Genomic DNA, 14,191 nt, shown 5'->3' on the forward strand with positions numbered 1-14,191 from the left:
CTTCGTTCATCTTCGGAACACAAATTAAAGGGATATTCATGGGAAAATTAGCCCATGATTTACTCACCCTGAAGCCATCCTAGGTATTTATGACATTCTTCTTTCAGACGAATACAATCGGAGTTATATAAAAAAAATGTCCTGGCTCTTCCAAGCTTGATAATGAAAGTGAATAGTTGTCTGTCTTTGGAATTCCATCAAAGCGCATCTATTCATGATAAAAGTGCTCCACGCGTCTTCGGGGGTTAATAAAGGCCTTCTGAAGTGAAGCGATGCGTTCGTGTAAGAAAAATATCCATATTTAATACTTTATTGACTAAAATAACTAGCTTCTGGCAGACGGCCATACGCATCGAGTGGTTCAACCTTAATTTTATGAAGCGACGAGAAAACTTTTTGTGAAAAAAAAAGAAAAAAAAAAGACTTCATTCAACAAATTCTTCTCTTCCGTGTCATAACTCTGATGCTGTTATGTGAGCACCATGACATGCTAGTGTTGCTAATGCAGGAGCTGGCGTTCTGACGTGCTGCACTGTGTTTACTACGTGAACAGCGTCAAGAGATGACATAGCCTGGAAATCCAGACCCAAATCCGAAAGATTAAGGGTCTGGCATTGAGTAATGAAAATCGCCCAACTCGAGGGGTGGCACCAAGCATGCATTTGAAAATCACACTGCACGCAATTGTATAACACTACAACCAATCACAAGCGGCACTAACTGGTAGATTAGACTCTTGCCGTATCCGGTCGGCAAAACAGCAAAAACGTCCTTCTTGCAAAGGTAGGATAAGAGCGCCGTCTTCTGTGCCTCTTTTAGATAAAAAGCCAAGTCTAACTCGTTCATTGTAGCGGCCAAAGCCGTTTCAAACAACTGGTGTTCATCCATAGCCATCTTGCAATGTTTACTAATGACTTTGACGTCGCAGCGCTGTCGTCAAATTTTTTGCTCGCCTCTGGCCCGCCTATATCAGATACACCAATGTGATTGGTGCAGCTTGGCTACAAGGGCATAGTTAATAGGCATCATTACTCAATGCCAGAGTGACTTGCTGAGCAAATTCAAATTCGTTTTTTTTTGCGCACAAAAAGTATTCTCCTCTCTTCATAACATAAAAGTTGAACCACTGTTACGTCCTGCAAACTATTTTAACACTGTCTTTACTACCTTTCTGGGCCTTGAAAGGGGTAATAACATCTAACGGGTGGGGGGTCAGAAAGCTCTTGGATTTCATCAAAAACATCTTCATTTGTGTCCCAAAGATGGGTCTTACGGGTTTGGAACGACATGAGGGCAAGTAATTAATGACAGAATTTTCATTTTTGGGTGAACTAACCCTTTCATTTATAATGTGTTTTTATGTTGTGAGATGAGATAAGAGTCTATTCTTAGCTGTGGTCAGTAATGTGAATGTGTTTTCAGCGGGATGAGCTGGTGTTGAGGTGTTGCTCATCAGGCCCTCATCAGAAGAAACTGTGTTTAGCTGCAGAAGGTTTTGGCGACCGGTTGTGTTACCTTGAGTCCACCTCCAACTCAAAGGTGAGATGATCATTTACTTCATATTTTTTAAACTAGGCCTAAGTCACTGCTATGAGTAAGAACAGTCTGATTATGATCATTCGCTTCAAAAACAGCTCCTGCAGTTTCATGTCGTCTTTCCTCTTGTTAACAGAATGTTCCAGCAGACCTTTCTGTGTGCGTGTTTGTTCTTGACCAATGCCTGTCTGTCCGAGCGCTGCAGGAGATGCTGGCCAACCATGAAGACCAGTGTGCAGGGGTGGGTAATGTGGTGAAAGGGGCTTCAGACAATTCAGAATTCAGCAAACTATGAAAAGTGGATGAATATTCAGTGAAATATGTCATCCGTACACTATCTTTCAAAAGTTTGGGTCACTATCGTTCACAAGTTTCACACGTTTTTTGAAAGAAATTACAACTTTTATTTTAGCAAAGATGCAATAAATTGATAAAAAGTGAAAGACATTTATAAAGTTACAAAATATTTCTATTTAAAATAAATGCAATTCTTTTCATCAAAGAATCATGGTTGACAAAAAAAAAAAAAAAAAAGAATAAGCAGCACAGCTGCTACATTGATAATAATAAGAAACGTTTCTTGAGCACCAAAACATCATATCATTTAACACCAGAGGTGGACAGTAGGCAAACAAAGTACATTTACTTGAGTACTGTACTTAAGTACACTCTTTGAGTATCTGTACTTTACTTGAGTTTTATTATTTCTGGAGACTTTTTACTTTAAAGCTGCAGTCCGTTACTTTTTTGTGTTAAAAATGATCCAAAATAATAATAAAATAAAAAAACATAACCAGCCAGTGTTCAATAAACTGTCTGCTTGACTTAGCTCGATTCAAATCGGTTAGCTTTTAATAATGAGTGATAATTTCCGCGGGAAATTCGAGATTGTCTTTGCGTCATTACGTACGTCGCATCTGTCCAGTGTCCACATAAAGAAGGAGTCTCGGATAGTAGGCTATTGCATGTGAGGATGTTCGAGGAGTAGATTTATAGCCTTTTCTCACAGCACTTGAAATAATTAAAATTATAGCGGATCCAGAATGTTTCAAACGACAATCACCAGTGACAACTGGAGATTCACCAGTTGTAAAACCCAAAAGACTTCGGACTTCGGAGTGTCTAGAGAAAAAAAGAGACTGCAACCGGCCCATGCGAAAACGAGGATAAACATCGGCAGGGCTTTTGAAAGATGGCGTGAACTCCGTGTTTTAAAGGGGTTCGAAACGGACGCAGAGACAGCTTCTTTTTTTTTTCTTTTTTTTTTGCTAGACAGGTAAGACATTTCAATAGTTTAATACTGGCATGAAGTTGGTTCATGCCAGTTAGTTAAATTACGTAACAGCGCACTTGTTCGCTTAATTTACACAGTTACGGAGTTTCCTTTGTTGTGCCTTTCTCGTTTTGCTATTATGGTAAATATGAATTATTTTGTGCTAGCTATGAGAGGGAGCAATTCACCTCTACTCCAAGAAAATCAAACCCGCTTCCTCCGTTGTCAAGTATTGGATCTGAATTAGCAGCTAGATCGGTAATGTAAAAATTTTCCTGACGTAAGATGTAATATTATGTTATATATTATAACTCGTTTATGCATAACAGGGATTCCGTTTATACACCGTTTATTTCATAGCACTATGATTGTTATTTGTTTGTACAAAATAACTGCTCTTCTATGATTTGCACGGTTAGCCTATATGATAAGCGATCGTTAGATTTAATCAGCGCGATTTACTGCAATACTTTTTTCCCCCTTAGTTGATCAGAACAAAAGTGGATGTTACTTACTTGTTCAGACGTCATATTCCGTTGAAAATTATAATATTGGTCATACTTCCAAAAAGTATATTCTGTGATTCTGAATTGACAGCCGCACACTCACCTCAAAACAATAGGTTACTGTCGTAACCCCGGTTCTCTGAAACATCGAGTGGAGAGATCCACCTATGGGAAGGGCATCCGTACCTGACCTCTGCAGAAGCATCCAATTGCACCAAGTCTGGCTAGACAGACAGAAGCGCGCAGCCAATGCCAGGTAAGGCCACACCCCCTTACCTAAGGCATATAGCTGTCAGGCGCGCTGCTATTCCTCAGTAAGTATATTCGCTTCTCGTGCGGCAAGCGGGGCGAAGCTGGTGGATCTCTCCACTCGATGTTTCAGAGAACCGGGGTTACGACAGTAACCTATTGTTCTCTTTCATCATCTCGTTTCGAGATCCACCTATGGGAGAGACATGGACAGCTCCCCGATTGCCCAATACACTCACAGTGAGGTTCTGAAAGCCAGAGAAGGACGGTCACCTCAGAGAGGCGGTGCCTGACACGTCCCACAAACATGACCCTGCAAGGGTGATGCCACGCTAAACTGCTGTGGACAAGCAGGGCATGAAACATGCATGAGACCCATACATGATAATGGCCCCCGCACCACCAATGCACATAGCTAAACCCAAGAAGGAATGCGAATGCTTGGTGACAGGAATGAACATGGCCAGCCGGCCCATTCACTCTTTGTTGGTTAACCCAACGGGGCTGTGGGAAAGGGCTAAGAGGACCCTACCCCTAGAACCGAGTGTGCCACCGAGGTTCTGGTGACATCCAACCGGTAGTAACGCTCAAAGGTATGAGGAGAGGCCCAGCTGGCCGCGGAGCAGATGTCTTGCAGTGGCACTCCCCTGAACAAAGCCCAAGAGGCGGCTAAGCCCCGTGTAGAATGAGCTCTGATGCCCCCTGGGGGCTGCACTCCCTTTGCTTCATAAGCCATAGTATAGCGTCCACAAGCCAATGTGAGAGGCATTGCTTTGAAATGGGACTCCCCTTGTGCGGGGGAGCCCTTGAAACAAAGAGCTGGTCGCTCTTGCGGAAAGCACTGGTCCTGGTCATACATGCTTGCAGAGCGCGACCGGGACACAGAGCATTCAGCCCCTGATCCTCCGAGGAGGCAAAGGGTGGAGGGTGAAAAGCGGATAGCTCCAAAACCTCCGAAGTGAACACAGGGAAGCATTTCGGCATGAAGGCCGGGTTAGGCTTAAGGGAAACCTTATCTCCACTTAGGGAGAATTTGGCGCACGAGGGTTGAACCGAGAGTGCATGTAGCTCACTGACCCGTTTAGCAGATGCCAAGGCCGAGAGCAAAGCTGTCTTGAGGGACAGCAGCTTAAGGGAAATACTTCCCAGAGGCTCAAAAGGATAAAGAGACCGCGCTTCCAGCACCATGGAGAGGTCCTACCCTGGAACAGATCTCCTGATGACCGGCAAAGAGCGGCGTGCACCCTTCATAAAACTGCAGGTTAGAGGGTGCTGCCTGACGGTGGAGCCCTCAAAACCCACATGACAGGCTGAAAACGCAGCCAGGTAGACCTTAATGGTGGAAAAAGACCTGCCTCTTTCCATGAGGTCTTGCAGGAAACACAAAATATCAGGCACCGAGCACTGATAAGATGTGAGACCACGCCCATCACACCACCCTTCGAACACTTGCCACTTCCAGCCATATAGGGATCGTGTGGAAACGGCCCTGGCATTCTGAGTAGTGGCGATTACACGCGGCGGGAGCCCCAGTGCATTTAGGTTCGTCCTCTCACAGGCCAGGCCCAGAGAGTCACCCTGTCCGGGTGGGGGTGGTAAATCTCCCCGTTGGCTTGGGACAGTATGTCCGTGCGAGGGGGAAGGCGCCATGGCTCGGCGTACAACAGAGGGATTATCTCTGCCAGCCACGGGGATTTGAGCCACCTGGGTGCTATCAGAATGAGAGACAGGCCGTGCTCTCTCACCCTGGCCAGTGTGAAAATATCAGGCACAGGGGAGGAAAAGCATACAGCAGCACTTTGGGCCATGGGTGGGCCAGTGCGTCTGCCCTGAGGGGCGCGTCCACGTCCCTTAGTCGAGAAGAACATAGGACAATGGTGGTTTTCGCGCGAGGCGAAAAGATCTACGGCTGCCTGTCTAAATCTCATCCATAACATCTCCACTATCTGCGGGTGAAGACGCCAATCCCCTTAGATTGGGTTTCCCCTCGATAGCAGATCCACGCCTCTGTTCAGAATGCCCGAACATGAGTCACGCGTAATGACAGAAAAACCCGTCTGCTCCACACCAACAGCCTGTAAGCTAGAGCGTGGAGTTTCAACGAGCGCATGCCGCCCTGACGGTTGATATAAGCCACTGCCGTGGTATTATCGCACCGTACTAGAACGGGATGTCCCTGCAGGCGAGGCAGAAAATGATTCAGAGCTTTCCAAATGGTAAAAGCTCTAAATAGTTAATGTGCGCTGAACGTAGTCTGCTCAGCCACAGACCGTTCACCATTCTGCCTTCCTGGGTGGTTCCCCTGCCTGTTAAGGACGCATCTGTCGTCACAACTTTCCGCATCGTAACCGTCCCAAGGGGGTTCCCCGAGCGTAAAGTTCTCGCTCTCCCAATGGCGCAGGGCCGCCGAGCAGGCGCGCGTCACTGTTACCGAGCGGCAGAGATCGCGAATCGGGCTGAAATGTAGTGACAAAACCCATTTCGTGAACGCTCTCATTCTCAGGAGACCCAACGGCACAACTTGGATAGATGAAGCCATGAGACCCTGCAGCCTGAGGCATGTGCGATACTGTACTCTCGCCCCTTCTCTGAACTGAGACAGACAGTTCATCAGAGAGCGAACGCGCTCTTGAGAGAGACACACTCGCAAGGAGACTGAGTTCAATTCTAAGCCCAGGAAAAAGACATTCTGACTGGGAGTCAGATTGTTTTTGCTCGCATTCACCTTGAACCCGAGGGATGTGATGTGCGCGAGCACCCGGCCGGTGTCCAGCGACACCTTCTCCTTCGATTTGGCTATGATGAACCAATCGTATATGTAATTCAGAATTCTCAGCCCTGATAGTCTCAGGGGCGCCACGCCCGCCTCCACACACAGACAGAAAGTTCGGGGACTCAAATTTCGCCCGAACGGAAGAACTGTGAATTCGTAACAAATGCCTTGGTAGGCGAGACGAAGATATTTCCTGTGTGGAGGGTAGATACTTATGTGAAAGAAAGCATCTTTCAGATCGACTGATGTGAACCAGTCGTTCTGCTTTATGGCACGGGTGAGAGAGCCTTGTGTCACATTCTGAAATTGTATTTCCTCAAATGTTTGTTCAACATTCGAAGGTCCATATAGGGCGGGGGGCACCACGCCTTTTGGAAACATAAAAATACCAGGAATAAAAACCATGGTTTATAAGATCCATCTGAATCGCTCCCTTGTTAAGGAGGGAGGAAATTTCCTCTTTCAGAATGTGTGAGGCATTTTCTTCTGTGTAAGAAGAGAGAACGCCGTTGAAAAGTGGAGGTTTTATTGCAAACTGCAGCCTGTAACCCTAGGTTACGGTACGCAAAACCCACTCGGGCGCTGAAATGGCTTGCCAAGCCGCTTCGTGACTCGAGAGCGCCCCCGCTCGGGCCGGAGCGGGGGTGTATGGGCCCAGCTGGTTCATTCGTGATGCAAAGGCGCCATCTAGTGGGCACACTAGAGGCGACATGCAGGGGTTCGGAGGGATTTCCTCCCTCTGCAGTGAGAAGTTTTCTCTGCGGAGAGAGGTCTTCTCTCCAAAACAAATTCATTTGATTCGTAACTTTGTGTGTTTTGTGTTGGGCAAACACTGGGGCCGGAGCCTTTATTGACAGAGTGAGGGGAACATAGTGTGGTGTCCACTGTGCTAAACTTTCCCTCACAAGGCCTGAAAGTGGGCGGAAAACACACATATCTCCTGAACACATGAACTGGGCAGTCTTAAGTGCAGGCAGAAAAATAATATCCGCGGAGAGAGATATTCTCTCTGTAACGGATTTATTTAATTTGTATGTTTTAAAGTGTTATTTAGTTATGTGTGTGTTTGTGTTGGGGAACACAGGGGCCTAAGCCTTCCACACACAACGTCCACTAAAAACACACTGCAGGCAGAAAAATAATATCCACGGAGAGAGATACTCTCTCTGTAACGGATTTATTTAATTCGTTTGTTTTAAAGTGTTATTTAGTTATGTGTGTGTTTTGTGTTGGGGAACACAGGGGCCGAAGCCTTCCACACACAACGTCCACTAAAAACACATGGCTGGGCAGCCGCAACTGAGCTGTGTGAGCCCAGCTAGTTGATTTGTGAGGCAATGGAGCCCTCTTGTGGACGGACTCAGGGCGACATGCATGGGATCAGAGAGATTGGCTCTCTATGTTGGCAGATATATAAATCTGCACGAATTCATTTGTTAAATGTGTTGTTTAGTAATGTGTGTGTTTTGTGTTGGGAAACACTGGGGCCGAAGCCTTTAATAACTGGGTGGGGGGGTACACACACACAACGTCCTCGTGGCCCGTGAACGCGGGCTCGATACTCCCAACGGTCGAACAACAGGCAGGCCGCTTGCGTTCGGGGCATAAATTGAAAGCCTCAACACGTAATCGTAACACATCAAGGCCCGTGAGACCGTGTTAACAGTCTAGCGGGACGCTCCAGTTTTAAGAGTTGTTTCCTCAGACTGGGCGGTGGTCTCAGCGCTTACCCGTCGTAAATATTCCTATCCTGGTCGGTGGCGCTCTGTGGAGCTGGCCACACAATGTTGAGACGAACGGCCGCTCGCTCACAAACTTCCAGGAGGATGGACTGAGGCAAAGCCGCGTAAGCGCTAGCCTAGGGAACGCTAAAAGGACCGCGTCATCCCCGTCGCCGGAACCGGCCGGTTCGTCAACGAGAGTGAGGTTTTCCCGCGAAGATGTCCTCTTCAGGGAATGCGGATTGGGCTGATGTCAGCTCAAATATTTAGAGAGGTGGCGCTCCGGGAGTCCCCCGGTAGTGCGTCATCATCACCGTGTCCCCCATCCGAGTCAGAAAGGCCGAGCACGGCGCGCTGGGTCGTGCAACTAAAAGCCGGCTTAGTAAAAAGCTACATGTGCAGCAATTACAATGACCGCATTCTCCGGGTTCTCCAAAGCTTCTTGAGCGTGTTAAGCTCAAGCAAACAGCGCAGAACGAGAGGGTCCTTAGCGGCGATTAGAGCACCACACGCGGCCGGGCAGGCTCGTCGTGATAGGCTGTTCCCCGGAGAAGCGGCTGTTTAGACGGTCACATAGCCATGGGTGGGCTAGCGGTGAAGAACTCGGAAAAATCCGTGGCGGGCAGCCATGTAAGGAGGAGCAGGTGAAGGACAGCGAGAGCGCGGGCGGCTCCGGATGCAAAAAACACAGCGGATAGGCTGAAGAAACGACTGTCACTCACGTCTGGCGGAGGCTGATCTGGCGATATGTCCTCCTGAAGACTCGAAAGTGAGCAGCGTAACGTTAATCCAACCGAACTGTGTCAGTGCAGAGATCGCGAGAAGCGAATGTCAACTGAGGAATAGCAGCGCGCCTGACAGCTATATGCCTTAGGTAAGGGGGTGTGGCCTTACCTGGCATTGGCTGCGCGCTTCTGTCTGTCTAGCCAGACTTGGTGCAATTGGATGCTTCTGCAGAGGTCAGGTACGGATGCCCTTCCCATAGGTGGATCTCGAAACGAGATGATGAAAGAGAACATTGGATTCATCCGCGCTGTTTGATGCCGATGTACAACCCACGTAAAGTTGATAATTCCGCAAATAACTGCAATTGCAGATTTCGAACAGAGATGGCGACAAAGAGGAAAAGCTACGGACTGCAGCTTTAACTTCACTACATTTGAAAGACAAATATCGTACTTTTTACTCCACTACATTTCTGTCAAGGTCCTTGAGTAGAAAGTAGTAACGTCAGTCAGGGGATGATTTTGGTTGCAGGGGTTGCATTTTGGTTGCAAATGAAAGTCGGGTTGACGTCAGAACCCGAAGTCAGATTGATGTCAACATGAGTTTGGTTGGAAAATAATGTCGGGTTGACGTCAGAACCCGATGTCAGATTGACGTCAGAACCCGACTGATGTTGGTTTCATCACTTTTTTGTGATGACTCACAAGTCAACCCGTCTGTCCAACGTTGGAGATTAACGTCAATCTGACGTTGGATTCTGACATCAACCTGATTTTCATTTTCAACGTTGGGTTTGGTCTTCTAAATGCGAATTTTGTCATTGTTTTGGAGTACACTAGCTTATAACAGTAAGGCTAACATATTCATAGCCTACTAAAAGTCATTTTTCTTTAAATAGGGCACTTTTTGAGGGAACAGCCATTTGGGTGTCCGAAACCATTGCGGACGTTATTGAGTGCACTTATTCAATCTCACATTCAATCCCACTACTGGAACTGTGTTCTTGAAATAAATTTGATATTGATATGAGGGTAAGTAGGCAGGCATAGATTCAGAGCCATAAGGTACTGTAAGTATTACAACAATGCAACAATAATAAAACAATGCATTGACATTTACTTTTTAGTATTTCTGTACTTTTCGGTAATATTTGACCAATAGTATCTGTAGTTTCACTCAAGTAAGGAAGTTGTGTACTTTGTCCATTTGTTTAACACAGGCTCATTGGAAAAACGTACCCGTGGCAAAAATTGTACAAAACGCAAATACATACCAACACGTACATCACTGCAGTTTCTAATATAAATGAACACCAGAGGCAGTAAAACAGCAAGCACTTTTGATCGTTTTCACACACAAACAATTCTGATTACAGGGCAGATTATGGATTAATACAGACTTGTTTTCACGCGGCTCCTTGCACAAATATGTTATAACCTCAAAACACTTAGATTTTTTTTTATTTGTTTAATTTTTAATTTTTACCATTTTTATGCATGATTTGTAAACGAATATATTTTGGAGTTTGCATCACTTACCATTTTCACGTTCCGGAAAAAAACTAAACACGCTTTTAGCGCCAGTCACTGGACATTTCACTTTGAAACTGTCGTGAAACGTGCACGACCCAACATATTTTGCAAAAATGTTGCCACGCCACAGGTACGTTTGAGCCTTATCAGCATGATTTATGAAGGATCATGTGACACTGAAGACTGGAGTAATTGCTGCTGAAAATGTAGCTTTGTCATCACAGGAATAATTTTTTTATTTTTTTTTATGTTCTGCTTAAACCGGTTAGTTTAACTGCTTATTGTTCTCATTTGTAAGTCGCTTGGGATAAAAGCGTCTGCTAAATGAATACATGTAAATGTAAAATAGGCCTATATTAAAATGCCGCATGGGTGAGAATAAGATACTTTCTTTCATAAATATTAATAAACCAACCCAAACTTTTGCACTATAATATACCTCAGGTCAATATACAGGTGACATATTTCTCACTCATGCTGTAACTTGTAAACAAATGTTAAAGTTGTGCCAAACAATTGTAAAATATCACAGAGTGTTTTGTTTCAGTCCCGTGAGGCAGCTGGGCGTCGTACTCTGCTCTATGGCCAAGCAGTGCTGTTTCGGCATGTTTACAGTGACATGGTAAGACCAGTCTTTATATTCCTGTTATTAATTAGTGGCTTCCATACTGATACTATGAAGTGTAAATCTGCTGTCTCCTCTGTCTTGTTTTAGTATCTTTGCTGCATGTCCACATCAGGCCTCTCCTCTGACAAACTGGCTTTTGATGTTGGTTTGCAGGAGGAAACAAAGGGTAATTCATATTCTCTTTTTTTGTATATTGAATGTTTTAATTAAAGACTAGGGCTGCCATTATATTGATGTTAATGATTTCGTCTTTGTATGGTTTCAGGTGAGGTGTGTTGGTGGACGGTTCACCCTGCCTCTAAACAGAGGTCAGAGGGGGAGAAAGTCAGAGTGGGTGATGATCTCATCTTAGTTAGTATTTCCTCTGAGAGATACTTAGTGAGTGAATCCATCTGTTCGTCCATCTGTTCATCTAATTGTCTGTCTGTATATCAATATTTTTATGCAGTGTGACAACCTGTCGCTCTCTTTCTAGCATGTGTCGTGGAGTAACGGTGAAGGTAATAACAATGGCATTGGCCGGGTGGATGCTGCCTTCCAGCAAACACTGTGGAGTGTGGCCCCTGTTTCTTCTGGGACTTTGGAGACGCAGGGTAGATGACCAATTTCACACTATCAATTTAAACATTTGTTTAGTGTCTGAAGGTCTTAATGGCTGATTTTCATGCTCATTGGCTGAATACATTATCAAGAAATATACACACACACACACATTTTTTTTTGCCATATATATATATTTGTTTCCAATACAATTTCTTTACATTTGTCCATTTTTACATTTGCTCATATTGTATTTTATTAAATGTAAATATAAAAAAAAAAATATATGGGTGTAAATATGGATGTAAATAAAATATTTTATAATGTAATATTTTTGCGGGAGGTTTGTATAAAATTTTTCTTTTTTTATGAATTTAATTTTGAATTGTAGGTCATGTGCGAGGAGGGGACACTGTGCGTCTGCTACATGGACACACAGATGAATGTTTGACCATTCCTGCAGCGGATCACAGACGGGAAGAGCGCAGGTCAGAGAGGTCACCTTACTGATCGGAGACAGATTGTTGACACTTATTACAGCTTTTTCCTTCATGACCATTTTTCCTTTCTTCCTCCAGATCTGTCCATTTCGAGGGAGGCTCGGTATCTCATCAGGCTCGATCTTTATGGAGGCTTGAAATGTTACATGTTGCGTAGGTGTCCCTTAAGCTAGTTTGCAGATGACAGTTGAAAGTAGATTCGCTCTGTGTTTGTCAGTTTGTGTTAGTAACAGATTGTTTGCAGGTGGAGCGGTAGCCACACTCACTGGGGTCAGCCGTTCCGTCTTCGGCACCTTACCACCGGATCATACCTGGGACTGACTCACGATCAGGGACTACAGCTGGTGGAAAGAGAGAGAGCCGATGTTAAAAGTACAGCATTCTCCTTCCGTGCATCAAAGGTTGGATAATATCATCTCTAAACTCAACATAAACCATATTATAATCAATAAATACTTGTGGTTACATAGTATAATCATATTTTTTGGTATATAATACGTTTTTTTGTTGTTGTTGTGGTGTGATATTAAATTGTGATGATTAATGCAAACTTTATTTTTATTGTATTTTTATAGGAAGAGAGCCAGGAGAGCTCACACTTTGTTAAGAGGAGAGATGGCATGGGCGTACCTGAGATCAAATATGGAGACTCACTCTGTTTCATTCAGCACATTGACTCTGGGCTTTGGCTCACATATCAGACCACTGACACTAAGAGACGGAAGGAAAGTGTGCCACAGAGACAGGTAAACTTGTGTAAATAAATCAAATAAGGTCCAAAGTCATACTATATATGGATAAGATCACTTGATATTTTTAAGTCTTTCAACAATGTATCTGCTCAACAAGACTGCATTTACTTGGTAACAATTTACAGTAAAAACAGTAATATTTAAAAAAAGATCACAATTTAAAATAATTGTTTTCTATTTGTTTATGTTTTAAAATGTCATTTATTCCTGTGATGGCGAAGCTGAATTTTTAGCATCATTACTCCAGTCTTCAGTGTCACATAATCCTTCAGAAATCATGCTAATATGCTAATTTGCAGCTCAAGAAATATATATTTTTTAATCATTATCAATGTTGAAAATATTTAGCTTAATATTTTTGTGGAAACCATGATTTTTTTCAGGATTCTTTTATGAATAGAAAGTAAAAAAAAACATTTTATAACATTGTAAATGTCTTTCCTGTCAATTTAATGCATCCTTGCTGAATAACTTTTAATTGAATAACTTAATAACTAAATACATTTCTTTATAAATATATATATTTCTTTATAAATATATATATTTATATATATATATATATCTTACTGACAGTTTCAAGTGAGCTCAGGAACTGCAATTAAAAAAAGCCGACACCTTTCTTTTTTAATTGTTCTGTCTAATATTTGTATTCTGGTTCAAATGCATGAAGTGAAGTGGTTCTCTCTCGCAGGCTGTTTTGCAAGCAGAAGGACACATGGATGATGGAATCACCCTTTCTCGCTCTCAAAAGGAGGAGTCACAAGCTGCTTGTTTAATTCGTAGCTCCGCCCTTCTCTTCTCACAATTCATTAGGTAAATAATACAGTGATAGCTTACAGAATGCTGTGTGCTTATCAACTTTGCTGGAGCATTTTGAATTCAAACTCTTTTAAAATCCTTTTATAAGGCACAAAGTGTGTTCAAAGAAGCACATTTATGTTTCATAAGAATTTTCTTTCCTTTCTGAAGGGGTCTAGATGATGTCAGTCAGAAGGAAAACATTACTGATTTGGTTCTTCCAATTGAGATGGTCCGACTGACACTGCAGAATTTGCTTGGTTATTTTCAATGTCCTGAAATGGGGCAAGACCACGAGGTCAGACAGGGAGATATTCGAGCACTTAAGAACAGACAAAATCTCTTCCAAGATGAGGTAATACCTGCGGCAAATGAGACAACACATATTATATGTAGCCACACACTGCAATAATGTCTGAATCGAATACTTTTTTGTTATGCTTCATTGTGCCTTTCTCAGGGTATAATCACTCTGGTGCTGGACTGCATTGACCACCTGCATGTGTACAATAGTGCGACTCAGTTTGAAGAGGCTGCTGGGAAAGAGGCTGGAGAGTCATGGGAAAAGATTTTGAACTCTTTTTATGAGCTGCTAGGTATAGGATGACTTGTTTAGAGATTTATAATAAAGGTTTAGCTTTGATTTACAAAATGTCC

At 43.7% G+C, this 14,191-nt stretch overlaps 1 protein-coding gene across 3 annotated transcripts in view; it reads left to right on the forward strand.

The window, feature by feature from the left end:
• Nucleotides 1-14,191, forward strand: part of ryr2b (ryanodine receptor 2b (cardiac)) — a 71,794-nt gene that overhangs the window by 2,063 nt on the left and 55,540 nt on the right. For all 3 annotated transcript variants that reach the window (XM_082144038.1, XM_082144039.1, XM_082144040.1), the window contains exons 2-14: nucleotides 1,423-1,539; nucleotides 1,673-1,777; nucleotides 10,864-10,938; nucleotides 11,032-11,110; nucleotides 11,210-11,322; nucleotides 11,420-11,537; nucleotides 11,876-11,972; nucleotides 12,063-12,137; nucleotides 12,229-12,385; nucleotides 12,560-12,730; nucleotides 13,428-13,549; nucleotides 13,706-13,889; nucleotides 13,995-14,130. In XM_082144038.1, the coding sequence (XP_082000164.1) occupies nucleotides 1,423-1,539; nucleotides 1,673-1,777; nucleotides 10,864-10,938; nucleotides 11,032-11,110; nucleotides 11,210-11,322; nucleotides 11,420-11,537; nucleotides 11,876-11,972; nucleotides 12,063-12,137; nucleotides 12,229-12,385; nucleotides 12,560-12,730; nucleotides 13,428-13,549; nucleotides 13,706-13,889; nucleotides 13,995-14,130 (1,549 nt within the window). The remainder of the gene's footprint in view (nucleotides 1-1,422; nucleotides 1,540-1,672; nucleotides 1,778-10,863; nucleotides 10,939-11,031; nucleotides 11,111-11,209; nucleotides 11,323-11,419; nucleotides 11,538-11,875; nucleotides 11,973-12,062; nucleotides 12,138-12,228; nucleotides 12,386-12,559; nucleotides 12,731-13,427; nucleotides 13,550-13,705; nucleotides 13,890-13,994; nucleotides 14,131-14,191) is intronic.

The sequence above is a fragment of the Leuciscus leuciscus genome (assembly GCF_965113295.1).
Source record: "Leuciscus leuciscus genome assembly, chromosome: 17".
NCBI classification, from domain to species: Eukaryota; Metazoa; Chordata; class Actinopteri; order Cypriniformes; family Leuciscidae; genus Leuciscus; species Leuciscus leuciscus.